Source organism: Somniosus microcephalus, chromosome 16 (assembly GCF_052327205.1).
Source record: "Somniosus microcephalus isolate GS21.2 chromosome 16, FLI_Smic_1.0, whole genome shotgun sequence".
Lineage (NCBI taxonomy): Eukaryota > Metazoa > Chordata > Chondrichthyes > Squaliformes > Somniosidae > Somniosus > Somniosus microcephalus.
In genome coordinates this window covers 50,630,066-50,653,641 of record NC_141002.1, presented here as the reverse complement: position 1 = coordinate 50,653,641, position 23,576 = coordinate 50,630,066, and the positions used below count along the sequence as shown (strand labels likewise).

Below are 23,576 nucleotides of genomic sequence, written 5' to 3'. Positions count from 1 at the left end.
TGAACAATTTAGTTAAGTGAAGGAATAAAAAGAAGCACTTTATAATATCTCACTGCCCTTCATACGCTGAATTACTTTTCTTTTGAAATGCAGTGGCTGTTCTTGTATAGACAAACACACCAGTCATTCTTTGCCAGCAATGTCTCTCAAAAAGCTGCCTGTTTAAGAGATGACTCTTTAAATCAAAGTAGCCACATAGGTTTCACAGAAGAGGCCTGAACAAAATATTTCAGGGATACCACTAACCCATAATTAGCCAAGAGTGTTTTTATGCTAATCAAGATTTCACTACGATGGTTTGCCCTTCTGGAACTTAAATTATATTACTCATAATGACCAAGCAAAACATCTATTTGACAGCAGGAAATCTTCCAACTTTTCTGCTTAAGAATTTTCAAACAGGTTTCAGGTAGCATGGTGTTATTTTGTTTGTAACTGCCATTTGAATCCAGTTCAGACTGATTAACATCATGCTGCGCAAATGGAATAACCATGTGTATCATCCCAATGTTAAAAAGGTTGCTAAAAAGTAATCCACTTAATAAGTTAACAATTTAAAAAGATTATATTTAGAATACATTATTATTAAAGATTTTTGATTTCAATTGATGGCCCAAAAGGAGTAAAGAATTATACAATTTTTATTCAAGGACAGAGATGTGCTCGAGTCACTCGTAAGTTATTAGGTCCTCTTTCATCCATAAAAATAGAATCTGTTTCATTTCTATATTCTGCATCCTCTTTTACCCATGAAACTGACGTTCTTCATTTTCTCCTCTCTATTCACCTCAATGTATCCTGATCAATCTGAGAGGGACAGGGCAGCTTGGCTGCCAACTTCACCACAACCCATCTCACTAAACAGGTAGTTGTTGGAAATATAGTTCAAGTGCAGCATGGCAGATTCTGTAGAATTCTCTCTAAACGCCTCGACCACCTTTCCAAGCCTGCTTTGCTTCCTAGCCACACTTGTCCTAAAGGTCAGACAATTTCAATGCCTACTGGTTAAGAGTCATGCCTCTTGTGCTGCTGTGATACTCAGAATGGAAGCTCAAATTTACTACAATCAGATAGTCTTACAGCAGTGTGTTCTTGCTGCATTACTAATGTGTTATTTAAGGAGTACAACATAGGTCAGTGGAAGGCCAAACCCATTCCCTCTGTATTCTTTTATTTAAAAACAATTATCTTTCTGTACATTGCAAGTGGCAACACAGTATAATGTTTATGAAAAAACAATGCTGATTTCAGAAAATGCGATTCTTATTATGGTGGTGGGGTGAGAACCAACAAAGCTAAACAGAAAAAGCCACTTACTATCAGCGTAGGGATGGATATAGCCAAATATCCTCAGCCCGTAGTTGGTCCATCTTGGTGCCACCGCCAACTTCTTGACCACAGTCCGTGTCTAGAAAAGTTTTATGAATCGCAATGAAAGCTGCAATCAAATAATATTTAGCTTCTCTTAGTTCCTCCCCATCTACGACTTTACACAATTATTCCTGTTTTGACATTTACAAAACAGGAATATTAAATCAGAAAAAGTCACTAGTGCGCATAGTCTATAGGCCTCCTAACAGTTGCAACTCTGTTGGTTGGAGTATAAATCAGGAAATAGTTGGGGCTTGTAATAAGGGAACAGCTATAATCATGGGGGATTTTAACTTTCATATTGACTGGACTAATCAAATTGGGCATGGCAGCATTGAGGACGAGTTCATAGAGTGTATTAGGGACGGGTTCCTTGAGCAGTATGTAACTGAACCAACCAGGGGGCAGGCAATCTTAGATCTGGTCCTGTGTAATGAGACAGGATTAATAAAAAATGTCCTAGTAAAGGATCCCCTTGGAATGAGTGACCATAATATGGTTGAATTCCAAATTCAGTTTGAGGGTGAGAGAGTTGGATCTCAAACCAGCGTACTAAGCTTAAATAAAGGAGACTATGAAGGTATGAGAGTAGAATTGACTAAAGTGGACTGGGAAAACAGATTAAAGTGTAAGACGGTACAAGAGCAGTGGTCTACATTCAAGGAGATATTTCACATCTTTCAAGATAAATATATTCCACTGAGGGAAAAGGGGAGTAAAAGAAAAGACAGCCATCCGTGGCTTAGTAAAGTAATAAAGGATAGTATTCAACTGAAAACAAGGGCATATAAATTAGCCAAATCTAGTGGGAGGATAGAAGATTGGGAAGCATTTAAGAGCTTGCAAACAATAACTAAAAGATTAATTAAGAAAGGGAAGATAGATTATGAAAGTAAACTAGCAAAAAATATAAAAACAGATAGCAAGAGTTTCTACAGCTATATAAAATGAAAAAGGGTGGCTAAAGTGAACATTGGTCCCTTAGAGGATGGGACCGGGAAACTAGTGGTGGGGAACATGGAGATGGCAAAGACGCTGAACAAATATTTTGTATCAGTCTTTACAGTAGAAGACACTAAAAATATCCCAACACTGGACAAACAGGGGGCAATTGGGGGGGAGGAGCTAAACACGATTAAAATCACTAAAGAGATGGTACTCAGTAAAATAATGGTACTTAAGGCGGATAAATCCCCCGGACCTGATGGCCTACATCCTAGGGTCTTGAGAGAAGTGGCGGTAGGGATTGTGGATGCATTGGTGATCATTTTCCAGAACTCCCTGGACTCAGGAAAGGTCCCGGCAGATTGGAGAACTGCTAATGTAACACCCTTATTTAAGAAGGGAAGTAGACAAAAAGCCGGAAACTATAGACCAGTTAGCCTAACATCTGTGGTTGGCAAAATGTTGGAGTCCATTATTAAGGAAACAGTATCAGAGCATTTGGATAAACATAATTTAATAGGACAGAGTCAGCATGGTTTTACGAAGGGGAAGTCATGTTTGACAAATTTGCTCGAATTCTTTGAGGATGTAACATACAGGGTAGATAAAGGGGAACCAGTGGATGTAGTGTATTTGGACTTCCAAAAGGCATTTGACAAGGTTCCACACAAAAGATTACTGATCAAGATAAAAAAATCACAGGATTGGGGGTAATATACTGGCATGGGTGGAAGATTGGCTATCTAACAGAAAACAAAGAGTTGGGATAAATGGTTCGTTCTCGGGCTGGCAATCAGTAACCAGTGGTGTCCCACAGGGATCAGTGCTGGGACCCCAACTCTTTACAATCTATATTAACGATTTGGAGGAAGGGACCGAGTGCAACATATCCAAGTTTGCCGACGATACAAAGATGGGAGGGAAAGCAGTGAGTGAGGAGGACATAAAAAACCTGCAAAAGGACATAGACAGGCTAAGTGAGTGGGCAGAGATTTGGCAGATGCAATATAATGTTGGAAAGTGTGAGGTTATGCACTTTGGCAGAAAAAAATCAAACAGCAAGTTATTATCTAAATGGAGAGAAACTGCAAAGTGCTACAGTACAAAGGGATCTGGGGGTCCTGGTACATGAAACACAAAAAGTTAGTATGCAGGTGCAGCAGGTGATCAGGAAGGCCAATGGAATGTTGGCTTTTATTGCAAGGGGGATGGAGTATAAAAACAGGGAAGTCTTGCTGCAGTTATACAGGGTATTGGTGAGGCCACACCTGGAATACTGCGTGCAGTTTTGGTTTCCATATTTAAGAAAAGATATACTTGCTCTCGAGGCGGTTCAGAGAAGGTTCACTCGGTTGATTCCAGAGATGAGGGGGTTGACGTATGAGGAAAGGTTGAATAGGTTGGGACTCTACTCATTGGAGTTCAGAAGAATGAGAGGCGATCTTATCGAAACATATAAGATTGTGAGGAGGCTTGATCGGGTGGATGCGGTGAGGATGTTTCCACTGATGGGTGAGACTAGAACTAGGGGGCATAATCTTAGAATAAGGGGCTGCCCTTTCAAAACTGAGATGAGGAGAAACTTCTTCACTCAGAGGGTAGTAAATCTATGGAATTTGCTACCCCAGAGAGCTGTGGAAGCTGCAACATTAAATAAATTTAAAACGGAGATAGACATTGTCCTAGCAGATAAGGGAATTAGGGGTTACGGGGAGAGGGCAGGGAAGTGGACATGAGTCTAGATTCAGATCAGCCATGATCCTATTGAATGGTGGAGCAGGCCCGAGGGGGCGTATGGCCTACTCCTGCTCCTATTTCTTATGTTCTTATGTCTGTGTGGGTCAGTGTTGCAAGCACAGTGTTTTGCCAAAAAGCAGGTAAATCTGTAGTGCACTGGGTAATTTCACATTCTGAATTAGTCAAAAGGACAATAGCCACATGATTTGTCATTCCAATTAATTTTGACTTCTTTTCCCAATCTTGTCTACCTGAAATTAAAGCATGTAAGCAATCCAGGGGAAGAAAAGACACTTGCATTTCCAGGGGATTAACACTCTCCTCACCACCCCTGCCCAAACAACCATGGAATTACATACTACAAATGGTTTTGCTGTGCAGTCTGCCAATTTTGCATGTTTTGTTCCCCCCCCCCCCGGTACTTTCCCTTATTACTCTTGGTTACATAGGAACAGGGGTAGGCCATTCAGCCCCTCGAGCCTGTTCCACCATTCAATTAGATCAGGACTGGTCGGTACCGCAACTCAATGTATCCACTTTTGTTCTATATCCCATGATACTCTTTCCTAACAAAAGTCTTGCGATCTTAGTCTTGAACATGTCAATTGACCCAGCAGCCACAGCCTTTTGGGGGCAGCAGGTTCCAGATTTCCACTACCCTTTGTATAAAAGTGCTTCCTGCTTTCACTCTCGTACCCCTCCCTCAGTTTAAATAACCTCACTAACCTGCCAGGAATCAGGAGGAATTAACCAGAGAATCTGCTTGATTATGTAATTCACCCAAATTGAATGTTGTTGGAGTTGCACTCATCCAGCAAGTGGAGAGTATTCCATCACACTCTTGACTTGTGCCTTGTAGGTGGTGGAAAGGCTTTGGGGAGTCAAGAGGTGAGTCACTCACGGCAGTGTACCCAGCCTCTGACCTTCTGGGTATTGTTACAACCCTTGATTATATTACAGCTTTTTAAGATACAGGAATCCCGCCCCAACCGCGGTTTTGCCATACGCGGATTTCCAGTATACACGGTTTCCTCTCTGTGACAACTTTTGCCAACCGCAGCAGTGAATTTTGCGTATACGCGGTTTTAAATTTAGGATTAAGGTAAATAACATGATTTTATTGCTTTTATATTCTTTTTAATGTGTTATTTGAACATTTATACTGTATTTGACAACCGCGGTTTTACGAACCATGGGGGTTTTCAGGGACGTATCCCCCGTGGTTGGGGAGGGATTACTGTACTCTGAATCAAGTCTTCATGTGAGATTAATCATTTCAGCCCCACCCCAAAACAATTCTAATTGCATAATTTACTCTAATAAGCCATTTACACAACATATATTGCACTGATGCAAAATGATTTCAGTGTACTTTGGTGTAGGGTTGCTGATCTAAGCACATTTCTTATTTTAGCACGTGATGCAAGACCATTTCCAGCAACTGGTGCAAAGCCAGGTTTAAAATAATCCCCGGGCTATTCAATACAACGTTTCACACTTCATTTGAAACATTTAAATATCCTGTCAGCTCTTCACTAACATTAAAACTTAACCAGCATTGCCGCAAATGCACAGAGCTCTGCTTTGCCTAACTGAAGAATGATGTGGCGCTGGCAGTAAAACCTGGGTCTACCACTTCTGAATTCTTCCAAACAGTTACTAGTACCAATGTAGTGTCAAAAAAGAAACTGCAGCAAGCAATAGATAACTTGAAAAGATTCCAACGATTCCAAATGACTGCAAATATAATGATTGATCCCAACTTCTTCATAGCAGCTTAACTACAGTAGATACTCACATGTGGAAACAGAGGGAAGTGAATATTTTTCCTGAGCTGATCAACAGAGCCACCACACCAGTCTTCAAATATGTGCAAATTTGCTTGACCCATGAACTGTACAAGAGAAACAAATTAAATGAATTGATTAGTGCATAGTACAGCGTTTGTACTTTTACATTATTAACCTTATGAATGAGAAAAGGATCTCCACTATGGTACTCTATTTCCTCTGCTTGCAATCTTGGCCGACACTTCAGGGCACTGAAGGAGTGCTGCATTGTAGAGGGAATGTCTTTCAGATGAGATGATAAACTGGGGTCCTATGTATCTGTTCAAGGGGAGGCAAAAGAACAGCAGAATTTTTCAAAAAAAGAGTACGGAGTTCGCAGTGTCCTGGCCAATATTCATCGCTCAACTAACCCATTAATTGGTCATTCAGCTCATTGTCGTTTGTGGGACCTTGCTGTGTGCAAATTGGTTGCCACGTTAGCCTATACAACAGCAGTGACTAAGTTCAAAAGTAATTTATTGACTATAAAATGCTCTGGGACATTGTGAGACTGTGAAAGGCGATATATAAATGCAAGTATGTTCGTTCTTAACTACAGAAAAAAATTGTTTCCTTCCCTAGTGGGACATTATAGGTACTATGTAATTCAAGTTGGTTCATTCTTTCTTTCTAATGCACCATGATCACAGTCACAGAGGATGTGATTCATGGCTTCTACGAGTGTCGTTGTGATGCTAAGAGGGTTGGAAACTGGATGGGATCAAACAGGAGCTTTGGGAGAGAGGGTCGTGGAGTTGGAGGGCAACAACATTTAAAAGAAGGGAAGTTGGAGATGGGACAGTAAATTAAGAGGAGTGGGGTGGGGAAGAGATGGTAGTGGTTTTTAAAGAGACAGTGCCTGAAAAAAAGTAACGAGCTGCTGATATCAATTAGCATGGGGGCTAGGAAAGGGAGTTGAGTGATTAGGAGTTGATTAGATCTCTGTGGAGTAGATCCTAACAGCAAGAGGTGGATCTTGTGGATGAGATACATTTGGAGGGCAGGAGGAGAGATGGGGAGAAACCTCAATAAGGCAGAGTTGCAGATTAGCATGGGGAAAAGGATAGGGACTGGGGGGAAGGATGCTGTGCACTGGTCTTGATTTTTGATATAAAAGGTATCCATGAGCATCTGCACAGCTCACGCTGAGCACCATGGTAAGTCACCAAAAAATATAAACAAATTTGCAATAGTTTTTAGGGCACAGAGCATTGGTGAACTAATGTGCTACATCACGGAATAGTAGAATAAATTTATACCTATGATTTGTCTCACAATGAATTCCTGATTTCAACTGGGTCATCGGGAAGAAGTCTTTGGGCAGAGGCAAATCCGGAATAGACGGTGGGGAGAGTGAAGGGGGAGGATTCCCTTTTATATTTCCTATGCTAGGGAGATGAAAGTAAGTCAGTGCAGGATCTGAATATGGGCCAAATGACACAGCAAGTTTTTGCTTATCTTCTATCTTAACAGCTGGTTGCAGAGTATTAGAGGCAGATTCCAAAGCATGCCAGTTACATATTATCTTGGCTGGAAACTTGGCTGTGGACCAAAAGAAGGGGAATATAACTGGGAAAAAAGGTGCTGGGAGAAGGTGGGGGAAGAAATAATAATCGCGAAAACATGGACAAGAATCAACACCTATGTAAATTATAGCAAATAGGGAGTACAATTTCGAAGTTTGCAGACAAAACAAAATTTGGCAATGTAGCAAACAGTGAGCAGGATAGTAGCAGACTTCTGAAAGACATAGACTGGTGAAATGGGTGAACTGATGAGAGGCAATATAACCTAAGTTGTACTATTTTAGGGAGTTGCAAAAACAGAGGGACCTGGGGAGGTGCATATTCACAAATCTTTGAAGGTGGCAGGGCAAGTTGAGAAAGCGGTTAAGAAAGCAAATGGCATACTTGGCTTTGTAAATAGGGTCTTTGAATACAAAAGCAAGGAAGTCATGCTAAACCTTTATAAATCTCTGGTCCAACCTCAGCTTGTGTATCGTGTGCAATTCTGGGCAGCACTCTTTAGGAAGGATGTCAAGGCCCTGGAGAGGCTACAGAGGAGGTTTGCCAGGATGATACCAGCGATGAGTGACTTCAGTTTTGTGGAGAGATTGGAGAAGCTGGGATTGTTCTCCTTAGAGCCGAGAAGGGGAGACCTAATGGAGGTATTCAAAATTATGAGGGGTTTTGATAGAGCAAGTAGGGAGAAACTGTTTCCTCTGGCAAGTGGGTCAGTAACCAGAGGTCATAGATTTAAAATAACTGACAAAAGAACTAGATGGGAAATGAGGAGAAATGTCTTCAGTTCTTAAGATCTGGAACGCACTACCTGAAAGGGTGGTGGAATCAGATTCCATAGGAATTTTTAAAGGGCAATTGGACATGTACTTGAAGAGGACTAATTTGCAGGGTTATGGGGGATAAGCTGGGGTGTGGGACTAAATTGGACAGCTCGTTCAAAGAGCCAGTACAGGCACAATATTCTATTCTAATACTGGTGTGCTGGGCAGATCTTCAAAAAAATGGCCAAACGATTTATAATATGAGCAGAATGAATGATTACTGTTGTCAGCAAATGCTTCCAAAACTGACAAATCTCTTCCTGTTTGTATTTTCTATGCAATGAGTCGAGACAAATGTTTAAAATTAAAAAGCTGTCATTGCTGTGCAACTTTATGATATCCAAATGGATTTTGTGGAAATGGACTATTTTAAAAATAAAATTATATTTAGGCCTTCCCCCATTTCGGACAAATGCTATTTGCTTCCTTGGGATGGCTTGCCTGTGGATATCTTGCTAGGATTTCAAGACAAACGCCCACTCAGGAGGAATACCTTCATGTACTCGGGTGCCTATGAGTCAAGATTTTTGCATACTCACTAATATGTGTGACATCCTTAATTTAAATACCTCATCACAACTTTTTTCAGGGCGTGCACACTTTTTTTCATCTTCTCCCTTTGGTGCTTCCCCTCATATCCAACAGGAGCAGTAAATGGCTTGTTCCAGGCCACCAATGCTTTTTTCAGCCCAGCCAGCAGGAGACACATGAGAGCAGTCCAATGGTCCTTTTGGCTACCTAAGTCACTAAACTCCAAAATTAATTTGTTGCGTGAAATGCTTTGAGCCATTTCAACATGATATGATGTTGTAAGTTCAGGTATTTGTTTCAGCTTTCTTCATCCCCCTCACAAGGAGATGACTTGTCTCCTCCACGTACATCACTGCAGCTGGGATTGGGTTAAACTCAACAGGATGGGAAATGCCAGCTACATCCGAGAGTGCTGCAGTGCTGCATGCTAATGCACTCTAATCACAAAATAATCTTATATTACCTAGATTTTGGCAAAACTTTTAAACGCTTTAGGCTACAAAACTACTTTTATATGTGCCTGTTTAGGCCAGAATCCAGTAGATTGAAATCTGTGAACAAGCTCCCACTGTTGCCACTAATAAGGGCTCATAGGGTTGGGGGTAAGGGGGTAAGATCATGGATAGAGGATTGCTTAAAGGGCAGAAAACAGAGTAGGAATAAACAGGTCATTTTCAGGTTGGCAGGCTGGAACTAGTGGGGTGCCGCAAGGATCAGTGCTTGGGCCCCAGCTATTTACAATCTATATTAATGACTTAGATGAAGGGACAGAGTGCAGCGTATCCAATTTTGTTGACGATACATAGCTAGGTGGGAAAATCAAACCCGAACCCGCTCCCAACCCGCCTCCAACCAATCTTCCCGGGAGTCGGGTACCTGATTTGCGCAGGGACCTGACTCCTAGCGATGGGAAGAGGATTATAGCCACTTAACTGTTAACAGGCAGTTAAGAGGCTTTTTCCCATTTTGAGACTTCTGCTGCGGGCTTCCCGACGTCGAGGAATGATGTGGGTCTGTTGTTATGTTTGTGTAACGATAACAGCTGCAGAAGTGGTGTGAAGGATGCAATGGAACACTGGTGAGTATCAGAGGTAAGGAAATGTTGGGAAAGTCATTTTTAATGTGTTTAGATTTTTCTGTAGGTGACAAGCTTTGAAGTGTTTGTGTGGCCTCACCTAATTGGGAGAAGTGACAGATCACTTCTGTACCCTCACCTGCAGCTGCCATCTGTTTTAGCCTAAGGAGAGAGTCATTGGAGAGCCATGGGGCAAGGGCTCACCTTTGTATAGTGATTGTCAGTGTTTGACAGCACCTCAACGCTGTCAAACACTAACAGATTATCTGTCAAAAATAAAATGGTTGTCACTTTAAGAAAGCCGACAGATGAAGTGTCATCAACTGACATCATCTGACACTGGCTTTCCCTTAATTGGCCGGCAAGCCCGCAGGGTGGGCTTAACAAGTCCAATCGGGAAAATAGCGTCTGTGCGTCGGACGTCGCTGAGGGCGGGACTAGAACCCGGAAGGCAGCAGTCCTGCCCCCAAATCCTGCCTAAAGAGTCTGCAAAGGGATATAGACAGGTTAAGTGAGTGGGCAAAAACATGGCAGATGGAATGTAATGTGGGGAAATGTGAGGTTATTTACTTTGGTAGGAAGAATAGAAAAACAGAATATTTTTTAAATGGTGAGAAACTATTAAATGTTGGTGTTCAGAGGGATTGTACACAAAACACAGAGAGTTAGCGTGCAGGTACAGCAAGCAATTAGGAAGGCAAATGGCATGTTGGCCTTTATTGCAAGAGGCTTGGAGTACAAGAGTAAGGAAGTCTTGCTGCAATTATGTGGGGTGTTGATGAGGCCACACCTGGAGTACTGTGCACAGTTTTGGTCTCCGTACCTAAGGAAGGATATACTTACCTTAGAGGGGGTGCAACAAAGGTTCACTAGATTGATTCCTGGGATGAGAGGGTGACCATATTTTCTAAACCGAATCCGGGAACACACAGGGTGGGAGCACAGCAAAGTAGCCAGGACGCGTTTCAAGAAAACCGGCATGACGACTTTGTTGCTTCTGCTAGTGGAATACGTGTAGAGACAACATCATTTTCACTTTACACCGAATCTCGAATCTTGCGTGTATTCTAGCAATAGTTCTATACCATCTATACTCGTCCCCGAATACCCTAACTTCTAATTTCTCAATTTTAAATCTGTTCCAAACAGACTGAGATTTTCCATATAAGGTGTGAAACACTGTCTCAGAAGGTTTCAGAAACCTCTTCCCAGTGGGAGAATTTAGAGGTTGCCTTATTTCAATAAAAAAAACACGATGCACCATACTAATCTGAGGTAAAGTAAACCCACTCACCCACCAGCTCTCACCTCACCCTCAGCTTCTCCCGCACATTTCAGAGGTTCTACTCTCCGGCCAGTCACTATTGGCCGAAACACAGGTCAGGTGACTCAATCCCCCAGAGTGCATTGTGGCCCAAGCTATCAATGGGGCCTTTTCTTGTGGGAAGGTGGGGCTGCCATCGTCGCTTCCATTCAACCGGCTCCTGGAATCCATTCCAGAGCTCAAACTGGGCGGCAAAGGGCCAAGAATCTGCCCCCAGGGTTTCTGTACATTCGCGTTTAGTGAAACAAAGCCTCTATACCGGGTGAGTTTTCTGAACCAGGAACTCTTCTGGGGACATTGTTTGCCTGGTGACACAGTACCTAATCCGGAGACTGCCCCAGAAAACGGGGACCTATGGTCAGCCTACCCTATGAGGAGAGATTGAGTAGATTGGGCCTGTATTATCTGGAGTTTAGAAGAATAAGAGGTGATCTCATTGAAACATACAAGATTCTGAGAGGGCTTCACAGGGTAGATGCTGAGAGGCTGTTTCCCCTGACTGGAGAGTCTAGAACTAGGGGTTATAGTTTCTGGATAAGGGGTCAGCCAATTAAGACTGAGATGAGGAGAAATTTCTTCACTCAGAGGGTTGTGAATCTTTGGAATTCTCTACCCCAAAGGGCTGTGGAGGCTCAATCATTGAGTATATTCAAGGCTGAGATAAAAATATTTTTGGGCTTCTTTTTTTAGACTCTAGAGGAATCAAGGAGTGGAGGTCGAAGATCAGCCATAATCTTATGGAATGGCGGAGCAGGCTCGAGGGGCCGTATAGCCTACTCCTGCTCCTAATTCTTATGTTCTTATATTTTTCATACCAACTCAATTATTCCAGTAGCAGTAGTATAGGTCAAATGAAAAACTGGGTCTACAATTCTGCTCCTAGGAAAAGGAAGCTACTTTGGTAAAGCCAAGGAACTAGTTTATGGATGCCTGTCACCAGTACAAAAGTGGCTAAGAAATACTGAGATCAGGCATTTTTTCTCTCAGTTGTGTTGGTGTTTGTAGTGTTTCACACTGTGAGATGTCCAGTGCACAGCAATGCCAGTTTTTAATTGTAAAGACATTGTTCAGAACTCATTATCAGAGGCAGGTGCTTACAGAAAGAGAGAGAGAGAGGAAGAGCTTGGAGAAGTCACCTCTGGCTGCTCCCATGTGGCTAGTTGTACAAGCTTGGACAAGATCCTCTACCCAAACTCTCGAGGGAGAAAAATAAGTTTTTAGAAGACTTACATTGAGGATGAAATAAAATGCTTTGAGCATCAACACTTTAAGAATGACTGCTTAGCAACAAAATGTGATTTATTTCTATTCTTCAATTAGAACAAATCTCAAATTAATGCACATCATACTCTTCCACTGCTCTGAAGTCAGTCAGTATTTTTTTTACTATGCCTAAGTTTTCCAGGAAATCTGGGTTGACCTGAGTTTCCATTTACTTGCTCATTTTATTACATAGCCTCAGCTGCCAGGACGCATCATGAATTGCTTCTTTATTTTTGCAATCTCCCACACACATTATTACATCATTGCACTTATAATTGTAAGAAACCGTACACCGATGGACTATTGTAATATACAGTACAACTGTGATGGCCCCCCTGCTGGATTCTCTCGGACTCTCTGGTGGGGACTCCCTGGGTGCTTTTTATAATTAGTTTAAGGCCTTCCAAAGTGTGACTGAGAACCCCTGCTGTAAATAAACCACAAAGGCACATAACTGAAAAAAATAAACTTAACAAAATCAACGATTGTCTACAATGACTAACAGATTTTCCTCCCCCTTCAATTTCAGCTGAAATACATAACCAGAACTACACTGAATTCCGACCAAGTATGTAATCTCCAACACAGCGGCCAAATATTCTCAGGCGGCAGAAATCTGTTTTTCAAAGCTTCAGTGGATTTCATTTTGTTTTACTTCAAAGATCACATAGTCTATAAAATGTGTACAGCAAATAACTACCGTCAACACAGTTGCTGTTGCTACATATGACTCAAGTTAAGTGCAGCTAGTTATTTGAAACCCTTGCACCTGCCACTATTCATCATCTGAGGTTAGTGAAAATCTCTGCTCCATCGTTTCAATGAAAAGGACCTACTAATTTTGTACTGTAATTCCAGATTCTATTTAAAATAGGTGCTGCATGAGGCAAATTCACCATAAACACCATTTCTACAATTAGGTTCTGTTAATAGTTGTACCTAAAACAGAACTAAACAGAAATCTCTAGGGCAAAAACAAAATGGTAAAACAAGCACATAGGTCAAAATACTACATTTTCCATAATACTCTAAAACCCAGTTTTTTTCCTGGAAAATAAGGATGGTGGTGAGATTATCTTTCTAATCTCTAAAACCTAATGCAGCATCTGAAAGATATCAAGCAAATGACTACTGTAGTACAGCAGGAGTGTTGCAATAGCAGCAACATTGAATTCTACTGAGCAGTTCAGCCGTTTTGGACACAGAGCAGAACAGCTGTTGGAGGGTGGGAGAAAGGAGGAAAGCACATTAACGAGTAATTCTATAGCACTCCTCATGTTTAGGAAGATGTGGGAATTCTTTCTGAAGGCGTTTATTCAAACTTATAAATGGTCTATATATCAGCCAAGATAATCAAACATCCAGGAAGGGGGTGGCGGGGGAATGAGGGGAAGAGTATAATTTCAGTGAAATGATGAACGAACCGACTTCTCCCACTAAGAAGTCCAAAGCATAATTATTCTGGGTAGATTATTCCAAACAAGTAACTCAAATTCCCCATTGTGGGCTATAATTTCCTCTATTAATTTTAGCAAAAATATAGATGTGACTATAAAGTGGGGAAGACCATCCTATATTCACATCTAATCTTTTGCTAAAATTAGCAAATGGAGCAAAATATAGCCCTATTAGAACTAGTTTAAGTGATCAAAAATGGTGTTATGGGCGTCCTTTCCCTGCTGAAGTTAGCTTTGTGGGTAAAAGCTCCACAGAGTTCTAGATGTTGGCCAATAACTGGAAGAACCACACAAGCTGGATAATACAACACTCTGTCAATCTAATAAAAAAAAGTCGCTTCCATCTGGAGTTTTGTATTTTGCCTGAACCAATGTGACCCCAGATTGCACCTAGTGTTGAAGCAGTAAATTAAACTGGCTTTTATTCCTATGCAAGATAGGGCACTCTCCAATTAACTGGTTATACTCCTTCTGGTATGAATGCAGGAATGCTATTACCTTACTTACAATGGTCAATCTGGATGCCGTCAAAATTCATTGCGGATGGGCAGTAGTACAAAAGAAACCATATAGCCCATTTGTGTACAACCAGTAGAACGTGACCAAGATGGGGTTATTCAATAGTCCTAGCTTGCACTGGTAGGCAAGGCTTGCCATGACATGTGCATTAGAGTGTATTATCTTACATACATACAATCAAAAACAATTCATTTACTGCTTCAGCGTTAGCTGCATGTCAGAGTGACCTTGTTCCAGTTGTAAATCAAACAGATGGCAAGTGTACTTGTTTAATTAAATTGATGAGGGACGTTGCATTATTTACAGCATCTGTTGCCCACCCAGTTCTTGGCCAACAGCTATAGTCATATGGCACCATTTTCCTTCAAAAGCTAAACATTCAGCAATATGTAGGTGTAAACAGTGGCTCTGATGCATTCAGTAAGGTAAGCTGCAGGTTTAAAGCTAGAGATTACTCTGCCATGAGACCGTAGATTAATTTCAGTGATGTCAACATCCATCACGAGTTCCTTTGGAGCTGTCCCATTGGTTCAGTGGGTAAATTCATCACCTGATGTGGTACCATGCAAACCATAAAGGTTCCAGGTTTAATTAGCCAAACTCAGTTGGCTGGCAGTGGAGTTCTACTATTCTTCCTGGTTTTCCTGAGCTGGGAGAGGAATAACCAGGGTTCCCACTTCTGATGCGATAGCAAAATACTGCAGATGTTGGAAATCCGAAATAACAACAAAAAATGCTGGAAAAACTCAGCAGGTCAGGCAACATCTGTGGAGAGAAATTTGAGTTGACGTTTCGGGTTGGACCCTTCTTCAAAACTGGAAAGAAAAGAAACTAGATCGGAGGCAGGGCTGCGATCGGACAAAAGAATAAAAGAAACAAAAGAAGTAAAAGAGATTAGAAGCTAGACGAGATGGTAATAGGCTGGGATTAGGTGTAAAGTGTACTGGCAGGGCAAAAGATAGCTGCCAGGTGTGAGAGAGAAACAAAAGGAAGGGGGGGGGGGAAAGGAGTGGAACAATTACAAGAGAAAATGAAATAGGGGCCGAGCTTATGATCTGAAATTGTTGAACTCGATATTGAGTCCAGAAGGCTGCAGACTGCCTAATCGGAAGATGAGGTGCTGTTCCTCGAGTTTACGTTGAGCTTCCGTGGAACAATACAAGAGGCCAAGGACGGTGAGGTCCGAGTGGGAATGGAGCGGTGAATTAAAATGACAGGCAACCGGAAGCTCGGGGTCACCCTTACGGACTGAACGGAAGTGTCCCTTCCCTTCCTCGACTTCTCCGTCTCCATCTCTGGGGATAGGTTATCGACCAATATTTACTACAAGCCCACTGACTCCCACAGCTACCTGGACTACACTTCCTCCCACCCCGCTTCCTGTAAGGACTCTATTCCATTCTCCCAGTTTCTCCGCCTCCGCCGTATCTGCTCCGACGACGCCACCTTCCACACCAGTGCTTCAGACATGTCTTCCTTTTTCCGCAACCGAGGATTCCCCTCTACTGCGGTCGACACTGCCCTCGACCATGTCAGTTCTATCTCCCGCACTTCTGCCCTCACCCCTGCCCCTCCCTCCCGGAACCACGATAGGGTTTCCCTTGTCCTCACCTTTCACTCCACCTGCCTCCACATTCAACGGATCATCCTCCGGCATTTCCGCTACCTCCAAAGTGATCCCACCACCAAACGTATCTTCCCCTCCCCTCCCCTTTCAGCATTCCGCAGGGACCGCTCCCTCCGAGACACCCTAGTCCACTCCTCTATCACCCCAAACAGCCCTTCCTCTTCGCCTGGCACCTTCCCGTGCAAGCGGAGATGTAACACCTGCCCCTATACCTCCCCCCTTCCCACTGTCCAGGACCCCAAACACCCCTTCCAGGTGAAACAGCGATTTACTTGTACTTCTCGCAATCTAGTATACTGTATTCGCTGCTCACGATGCGGTCTCCTCTACATTGGGGAGACCAAACGCAGATTGGGTGACCGCTTTGCGGAACACCTCCGTTCAGTCCGTAAGGGTGACCCCGAGCTTCCGGTCGCCTGTCATTTTAATTCACCGCTCCATTCCCACTCGGACCTCACCGTCCTTGGCCTCTTGTATTGTTCCACGGAAGCTCAACGTAAACTCGAGGAACAGCACCTCATCTTCCGATTAGGCAGTCTGCAGCCTTCCGGACTCAATATCGAGTTCAACAATTTCAGATCATAAGCTCGGCCCCCATTTCATTTTCTCTTGTAATTGTTCCACTCCTTTTCCCCCCCCCCCCTTTCCTTTTGTTTCTCTCTCACACCTGGCAGCTATCTTTTGCCCTGCCAGTACACTTTACACCTAATCTCAGCCTATTACCATCTCGTCTAGCTTCTAATCTCTTTTACTTCTTTTGTTTCTTTTATTCTTTTGTCCGATCGCAGCCCTGCCTCCGATCTAGTTTCTTTTCTTTCCAGTTTTGAAGAAGGGTCCAACCCGAAACGTCAACTCAAATTTCTCTCCACGGATGTTGCCTGACCTGCTGAGTTTTTCCAGCATTTTCTGTTGTTATTTCCCACTTCTGATTGTTACTGGAATATTTCTGGACATTAAAGAATAACAAGAGCAGGCTGATTGTGATGCTACAGTCAAGTAGCTTACCAACACTTACTGCCCAGATCTGCATAAAGAGAATGATCACCAATGTTCCCTGTTGGCTATGGGCAAATTACTGTCCAGAGTGATAATGAGCTGTAGAACCTACGAAAAGTATGCTCTCAATGCCAAGTTAGGGTGTTAGAGCCCTCAGTGTCCTTAGATAGAGAAAGATACTGAATTAGGCTTCTCAGTATTGAAAAAAATCAGACTGGGTTGTGATGTTCGATATAGTGGGATATCTGCTGAGCTAATTGTGTGAAGTACAGCCACATGGATAAGGCACAGGAGGGTGGCTGATGCTTGTGGAACTGTTTTGTTCCCACCCGCAGGAAGATGTTGAGCCCGCATTATAGGATTCCTAATTTGCATCCCCTTTCACTATATTAATGGAGGAGCAGCAATACAGAACAGAGGAAAGGAGACTGAGGCAGCATTTGAGAAGTATGTATTCCACAAGATATCATCCCTCCCTTCCCATGGAATTTACAGACCACGCAGATCTCATGGAGATCTCAGTGAGGAACATTGTACGAGAAGCGAACGGTTCACAAAATATGCCAGGTTTTGCCCGAAAAGTTACTACCACAAAATTTCTCTGCCACTGGCTCCTTTCAAGCAGCCACATGGGTTCATGAGGCCTGTATAAAATTACCCAGGTGCTATACAGACATGTATTCATCCAGTCATTGGCAACTATTCTTAAGGAGAGTTGGAGTTCATTTAATTTGACATGACAACAAGGTGGCAGCATGATGGTGCCTCACAGTTTTTATCATGGTGCTGGTTTTCCCAGAGTGTATAATGAAATATTAGGTATGCTTGTTGCATTTGTGCTCCTAGAGTAAACCCTCTGAACTTTCTGAATAGGAGTCCACTTATTGAACATTCAGAGAATGTGTGACCAGCGACAAAGAATTCTCCACATGAATGTCAAATTTGTTGGACATGGTCACAATGCCTTCGTCCTCAGCAATTTCAGCTTCCCTGATCTGTTCAAGAAAAGTGAAGCGATGCAGGCTTTTGGGTGATGAGGCATACCCCTTTCTGCCATGGATAATGATCCCTTGGTGAGTTGCAAGAACAGAAGCTGAGGAGCTCTATAACAAGACATATGCTTCTACTGGACTTGTCGTTTGAGTGAACTCTAGCAGTCTTAAGGGGGGGGGGGGGGGGTGAGCTTTCATTGTCTGCATTGATCAGGAGGGGCTCTGCAATATGCTCTATTAACTACACACAGTGATAGCTTGATGTGCTTTGCCACCGAAAATGGCCTGGACATGGAGATTCCTGGGGAGGTGGCCCCAACTGCTTTGGAGGCAGAAGCATGGTGTGGAATATCAGGAAGATTGTCACTCAAAAGGATTCCTCAGTACTGGCTCCAAGGGGGAAATTGGAATGCAACTAATCAATTAAGTCCATTTAACTGTCTCCCTTTTTCACCACCGTCCTTATTTCCTTTCCCTTGCCTTAAGGTCAAGTCCAATTCCTTCAATATAGTACACATCACAGCACCAGCATTAGCTCTGTAATGTGCAGTATTCTTCCTTCAGTCAACTGTTTTTCATCTGTAACAATAGTGAATGCATGAGATGAAGATTCACACATTATGGATACCCCCTAAGTGGTGACAAATAGCTGATATTAAAGATCTGCTGGAAGAATCCTGTTGAAGTAAGGTGGGTTTTTAAGCTGCTGCAAGCAAACTATCCTGGTAAGAGCAGATGGCAACATATATTGCAGGAGGAAGTGTTAGTGAACCCCTGAACCACAGTGCAGTGAAGGAAGACTTGAGCAGTAAATATTAGTGGGTGCGCAATAGCGTGGTGCCCATGGAGTCCCAGAAAGAAAAGAGACACTGGCCAGAGTGCTACCTTGCCTGCTCTCATCGGGTCATTGAGCTTTTCCCCTGCACTGGTCTGCAGTTCTGGGTTGGTGAGGGGACACACCACTGCCTCCCTGCACATGGCATGCAAGACACTTTGAGGCTTCTTCCCAAGAGCACCAACCGTCTTTCTCTCCTTTGCTGCTGTTCACCTATAAGCGTCTGAAGGTTATACTCTGATGTTTTGTGGGTTTTTTTGATAACGCTCCTGTGAAGTGCCTTGGGATGTTTTATTAGGTTAAAGACGCTATATAAATAGAAGTTGTTTTCTGCATCCTTCCAATGGACTGCTCCCATCTTTGGGTCCCTCTGGCTGCTTCTCCAGTTGAAGATATTCCTTAAAAGCTTCATAAAACCTCCAAGGAGCTATTTGTTGTTAATACTGATTTTAAATTCACTCTGGTAGGATGTTCCCAACGCACCTGCTGCTCCAACAGCTCGCTGCTGCACTCCTGTAAATCCCAGTTTCTAAATGCATAACCTGAAATTTCTACCTCCTCCCTCCAGCACAAAGCACCCATGTTACATGAGAGTTTCACTCCAGCAATGCCAATTGATATTTAAGTGATCTGCTCCTGTATGTAACGGCAGGGGACTGTTGGACAGAAGTCCCAATTGCAAAGCCCTTCTCTGTTGTGACTGGGTTTAAAATCACTTTTATGAATCCACATTTAACTCCATTTAGAATGTGGTCTGGTGGAGGCAAAACCTATTATGGAGAAGCAAGCCCTCCTATAGACTTAGGGTAGATAGGCAGTTTGCTTTATTCTGAAGTTAGTCAATTGAGATAGTGGCTCAGAATTGGATTTGACGAAAGGTCATCAACCTGAAACATTAACTTTGTTTCTCTCCCCACAGATGCTACCTGACCGGCTGAGTATTTCTAGCATTTCCTGTTTTTGTTTCAGATTTCCAGCATCTGCAGTATTTTGCTTTGGTGTAATTGGATTCGAGTCTTGTATCTGTCAGGAGACAGTTAAGCTAGAGCCTGCCAGCTACCTTTGTACCTTTCATTTCAAAGGCCTGTGAAACTTGGACTCAAGCAACCTGGTCTGCATGGTGGGAGATGTCCCATAGTCATGTTAAGTGCCCCTTGACATCACCCAAAGACATGGGGTCAGCTTCCACATGCATGCTGATAACACCCAACTCTACCTCTCTCAACTCCTCCACTGCCGCTGTACGGTCAGCCTGCTCGTCCAACATCTAGTCCTAGCTTAGCTGTAATATCCTCCAATTAAACATTGGAAAGCATGGTCTTTGACCCCCACCATAAACAAACACTGTACCCTCACCGGGCCACTGTCTCAGGTTGAAGCCAACTGTTCGATACCTCAGGTGATACATGTGACCCAGTGCTGAACTTCCAACCCCATATCCTGTCAGCACAAAGACCGCCTCCGCTCATTCAACTTCCTGCTGCTCCTATCCTATTCCACACCAAGTCCCACTCTCCCATCTACTCCAGTCTCTGCTGACCTAAATTGGCACCTGGGTCCCCCATCGCCTCCAAGAGAAAGTGATTTATTAATGACATGTAGATACAACCGTCTCTCCCGGTTTCAGCAAGATAAGAGTCACACAGCTAAAGGCTTGGTGTTATTCAGATAAAATGTCATGTATAGGTTTTATGCTATGCTGGTCCAGATTCCAAGAGAGATAGAAAAGTGTTAGCTCTTATTTATTTTTTGTATATCCAAGGAGTTGTAAATTAAACATTCTATGTTCCAGTGAATTTTAATAAACGTGACTTGTAGTTTATAACACTCAAATCATAGGGTTTGATAGGACTGTTTATTTTTCTGTTATCTGACGACTAGAAAACATGAGGGACCATGTCAATTCAATGATCCATTTAATGATCCAGTTACAATAGCAATGATTTTTGTTCCACAGCTGAGCAGCGTTACATCACCAAATATTACACATAGGAAGGGAGAACACATTTATATAGTAGCTTATCACATCCTCAGGCCATCTAAAAGTTCTTTACAACCAATATATTGCAAGTGTAGTTACTATATTTATGTAGGGAAACATGACAGCCAAATTGCACATAGGAAGGTCCACACACAGCTAGTCAACTAATGGCCAATTAATCGGTTTTGGTCATGCTGGTTGAAGGAGGAATATTGATCAGGATACCTAAGGAAGTTGCTTGCTTGCTTCCTTCCCGCCCCCCCCCACCCAAATAACACCACTATTTCTTTTACATCCTCCAAAGCAAGCAAGACACATTAATTAGCATATCATCCAGAAGATAGTGCCCTCTAACAAGGTTGCACTGATGTACTGGCCTAAATTACATGAAATCCAATGAACTTACAATCTTCTGATTGAGGCAAGAGTACTGCCATTAAGCCAAGTTAACACTTGGTAAGTTCATACTCTGGTTCATTGGGACCAAGGTCTCACTTAAGGGAGTGGTCTCTGGGGTGGAGAAATATCTGGATGAAGTTTAAAAAATATAACCACTCTTTGGTTGCAAGAATAACCCAATTTTCCAAAACCCTGAAATAAAAACCACCACCAGTATAAACTATATGGCAGGTAGATGTTCGTTCCCCGCTACAGCAGAATCAAGCGCATTCCTAATACAAGGACAAAATCTGCTATAAATAGTGCACATTATCTTATCCCATAGTAACTACACGTCTCACCCTACTGTGGGCAGGCAACCATCTCACCAGGGTCATTGGTGTCTCAGTGATTGTACCACCATCTAAGTTGCATTGTGAGAATGCTCAGATCACAGTTTAAATAGAAACTGGGACTTGCACAATTATAAGCATATATAGAAGTTAAAATGTGTTACTAAGCTGTTGCATGATCTTGCAGGTCAGAAGCTGTCAATATTGTAAGCTTCACTTCTGTGGTTTATTATCAACATCTGCACCAATTGGGCATATCAGTCTTCAAGCCAGCCAATCTATTTATACTGTGGCCCATCTCACCTCTGATTTCCACACTTCAGCAAAACTCAATTCATCATTTTCTTGCTGGTGGTTGCTGTCAGGATCCTGAAACAAACAATATTCATCCCAGGTTTTACATTCACAAAATTCAATACAAACTAATACATCTTGCATGACACTGTGCACAGGTAATGCATGCTTATCCAGATGCAGCTGCAACCCCAGTGCCCTAGAGCAGCGACTGTGCTGCATTAAACTGCTGGTTTAAGGAACAGATCATAACTAAGTATGGGCAGTCCTGTACGTTAAGATTTTGAGTGATCCTTTTGGTTTTTCTTTTGTAAATGTGTTTAGTGTTATATAGGAGCGTTTGGATTGAACAGCATGGTCATGAAAATGTATTACAAAAGCAAAAAACTGCAGATGCTGGAAATCTGAAATAAAAACAGAAAATGCTGGAAATACTCAGGTCAGGCAGCATCTGCAGAGAGAGAAACAGAGTTAGCGTTTCAGGTCGACAACCTTTCGTCAGAACTGGAAAAAGATAGGACAAATTTTAAACAAGCGCAGGGGCAGGGAAAGAGGGGAGGGGAGGAAAGAACAAAAGGGAAGGTCTGATAGGGTGGCAAGCAGGACTGATTAAATGACAAAAAGTACAACGCAAAAGGAGATGGTAATGGGACATGTAAAAACAAAACAAGGAGGAGTAAAAACAAAACAAGGAGGAGTCTAGAAGAGTTGTAAATGGAAATGGCAGAATCATCAACAGCTGCCATGTGAAAGAATAAGGGCAGAAGTTATGGTCTGAAATTGTTGAACTCGATGGTCAGTCCAGAAGGCTGTAAAGTGCCTAATCGAAAGATGAGGTGTTGTTCCTTGAGCTTCGTTGGAACAGTGCAAGAGGCCGAGGACAGAGAGGTCAGAGTGGGAGTGGAGAGGGGAATTAAAGTGACAGGCGACCGGAAGCTCAGGGTCACGCTTACGGACTGAACGGAAGTGTTCCGCAAAGTGGTCACCCAATCTGAGTTTGGTCTCCCCAAGTGTAGAGGAGACCGCATTGTGTGCAGCAAATACAGTATACTAAATTGCAAGTAGTACAAGTAAATCGCTGTTTCACCTGGAAGGAGTGTTTGGGGCCCCGGGAAGGAAGGAGGTAAAAAAGGGCAGGTGTAGCATCTCCTGCACTTGCATGGGAAGGTGAGGGTGTGTTGGGGTGATTCAGGAGTGGACCAGAGTGTCGCGGAGGGAGCGGTCCCTTCAGAATGCTGAAAGAGGAGGGAAGCTATGTTTGGTGGTGGGATCACGCTGGAGGTGGCGGAGGATGATCCGTTGAATGTGGAGGCTAATGGAAAGGTGAGGACAAGGAGAATCCTGTAGTGGTTCTGGGAGGGAGAGGAAGGAGTGAGAGTATTAATTGTTTGGTATCATGATAGCTGGGTCCTTGCTCCTGTCGTGGTAACAGTTTTGAGTAAATCAAAATTGTTAACTAAACAGAATAAGTCAGAGGATGTGATGTTATTAGAAGAGGGGATTATACAATGTAAAATTCTTATGATATCCAAATACAAAACGCCATTAATAACTGAGCTGAATTTTCCTCTGGACAACCACCCATTTTCAGGCGATTGTGAGGCACAATAAATGAGTAGCATGCAACGGTGTAGTATGCTGCTACAATCCCACTGCAAGAAATGGCCACCAAACGCCTTCTCTTCAAAAAAAAACCCCACTAGTCTTGACTGCCCGCCCCATAGA

At 42.8% G+C, this 23,576-nt stretch overlaps 1 protein-coding gene across 3 annotated transcripts in view; it reads right to left on the bottom strand.

The window, feature by feature from the left end:
* The window catches only part of b4galnt3b (beta-1,4-N-acetyl-galactosaminyl transferase 3b), a 192,976-nt gene that overhangs the window by 62,989 nt on the left and 106,411 nt on the right, over nt 1–23,576 (bottom strand). Inside the window, exons 3-5 of one of the 3 annotated variants that reach the window (XM_086009008.1) lie at nt 21,861–21,926; nt 5,852–5,947; nt 1,318–1,408 (exon numbers count right to left, since the gene is read on the bottom strand). In XM_086009008.1, the coding sequence (XP_085865134.1) occupies nt 1,318–1,408; nt 5,852–5,947; nt 21,861–21,926 (253 nt within the window). Of the gene's footprint in view, nt 1–1,317; nt 1,409–5,851; nt 5,948–21,860; nt 21,927–23,576 lie in introns of those variants that run through there. The other 2 variants (XM_086009009.1, XM_086009010.1) reach the window with 2 other exon arrangements.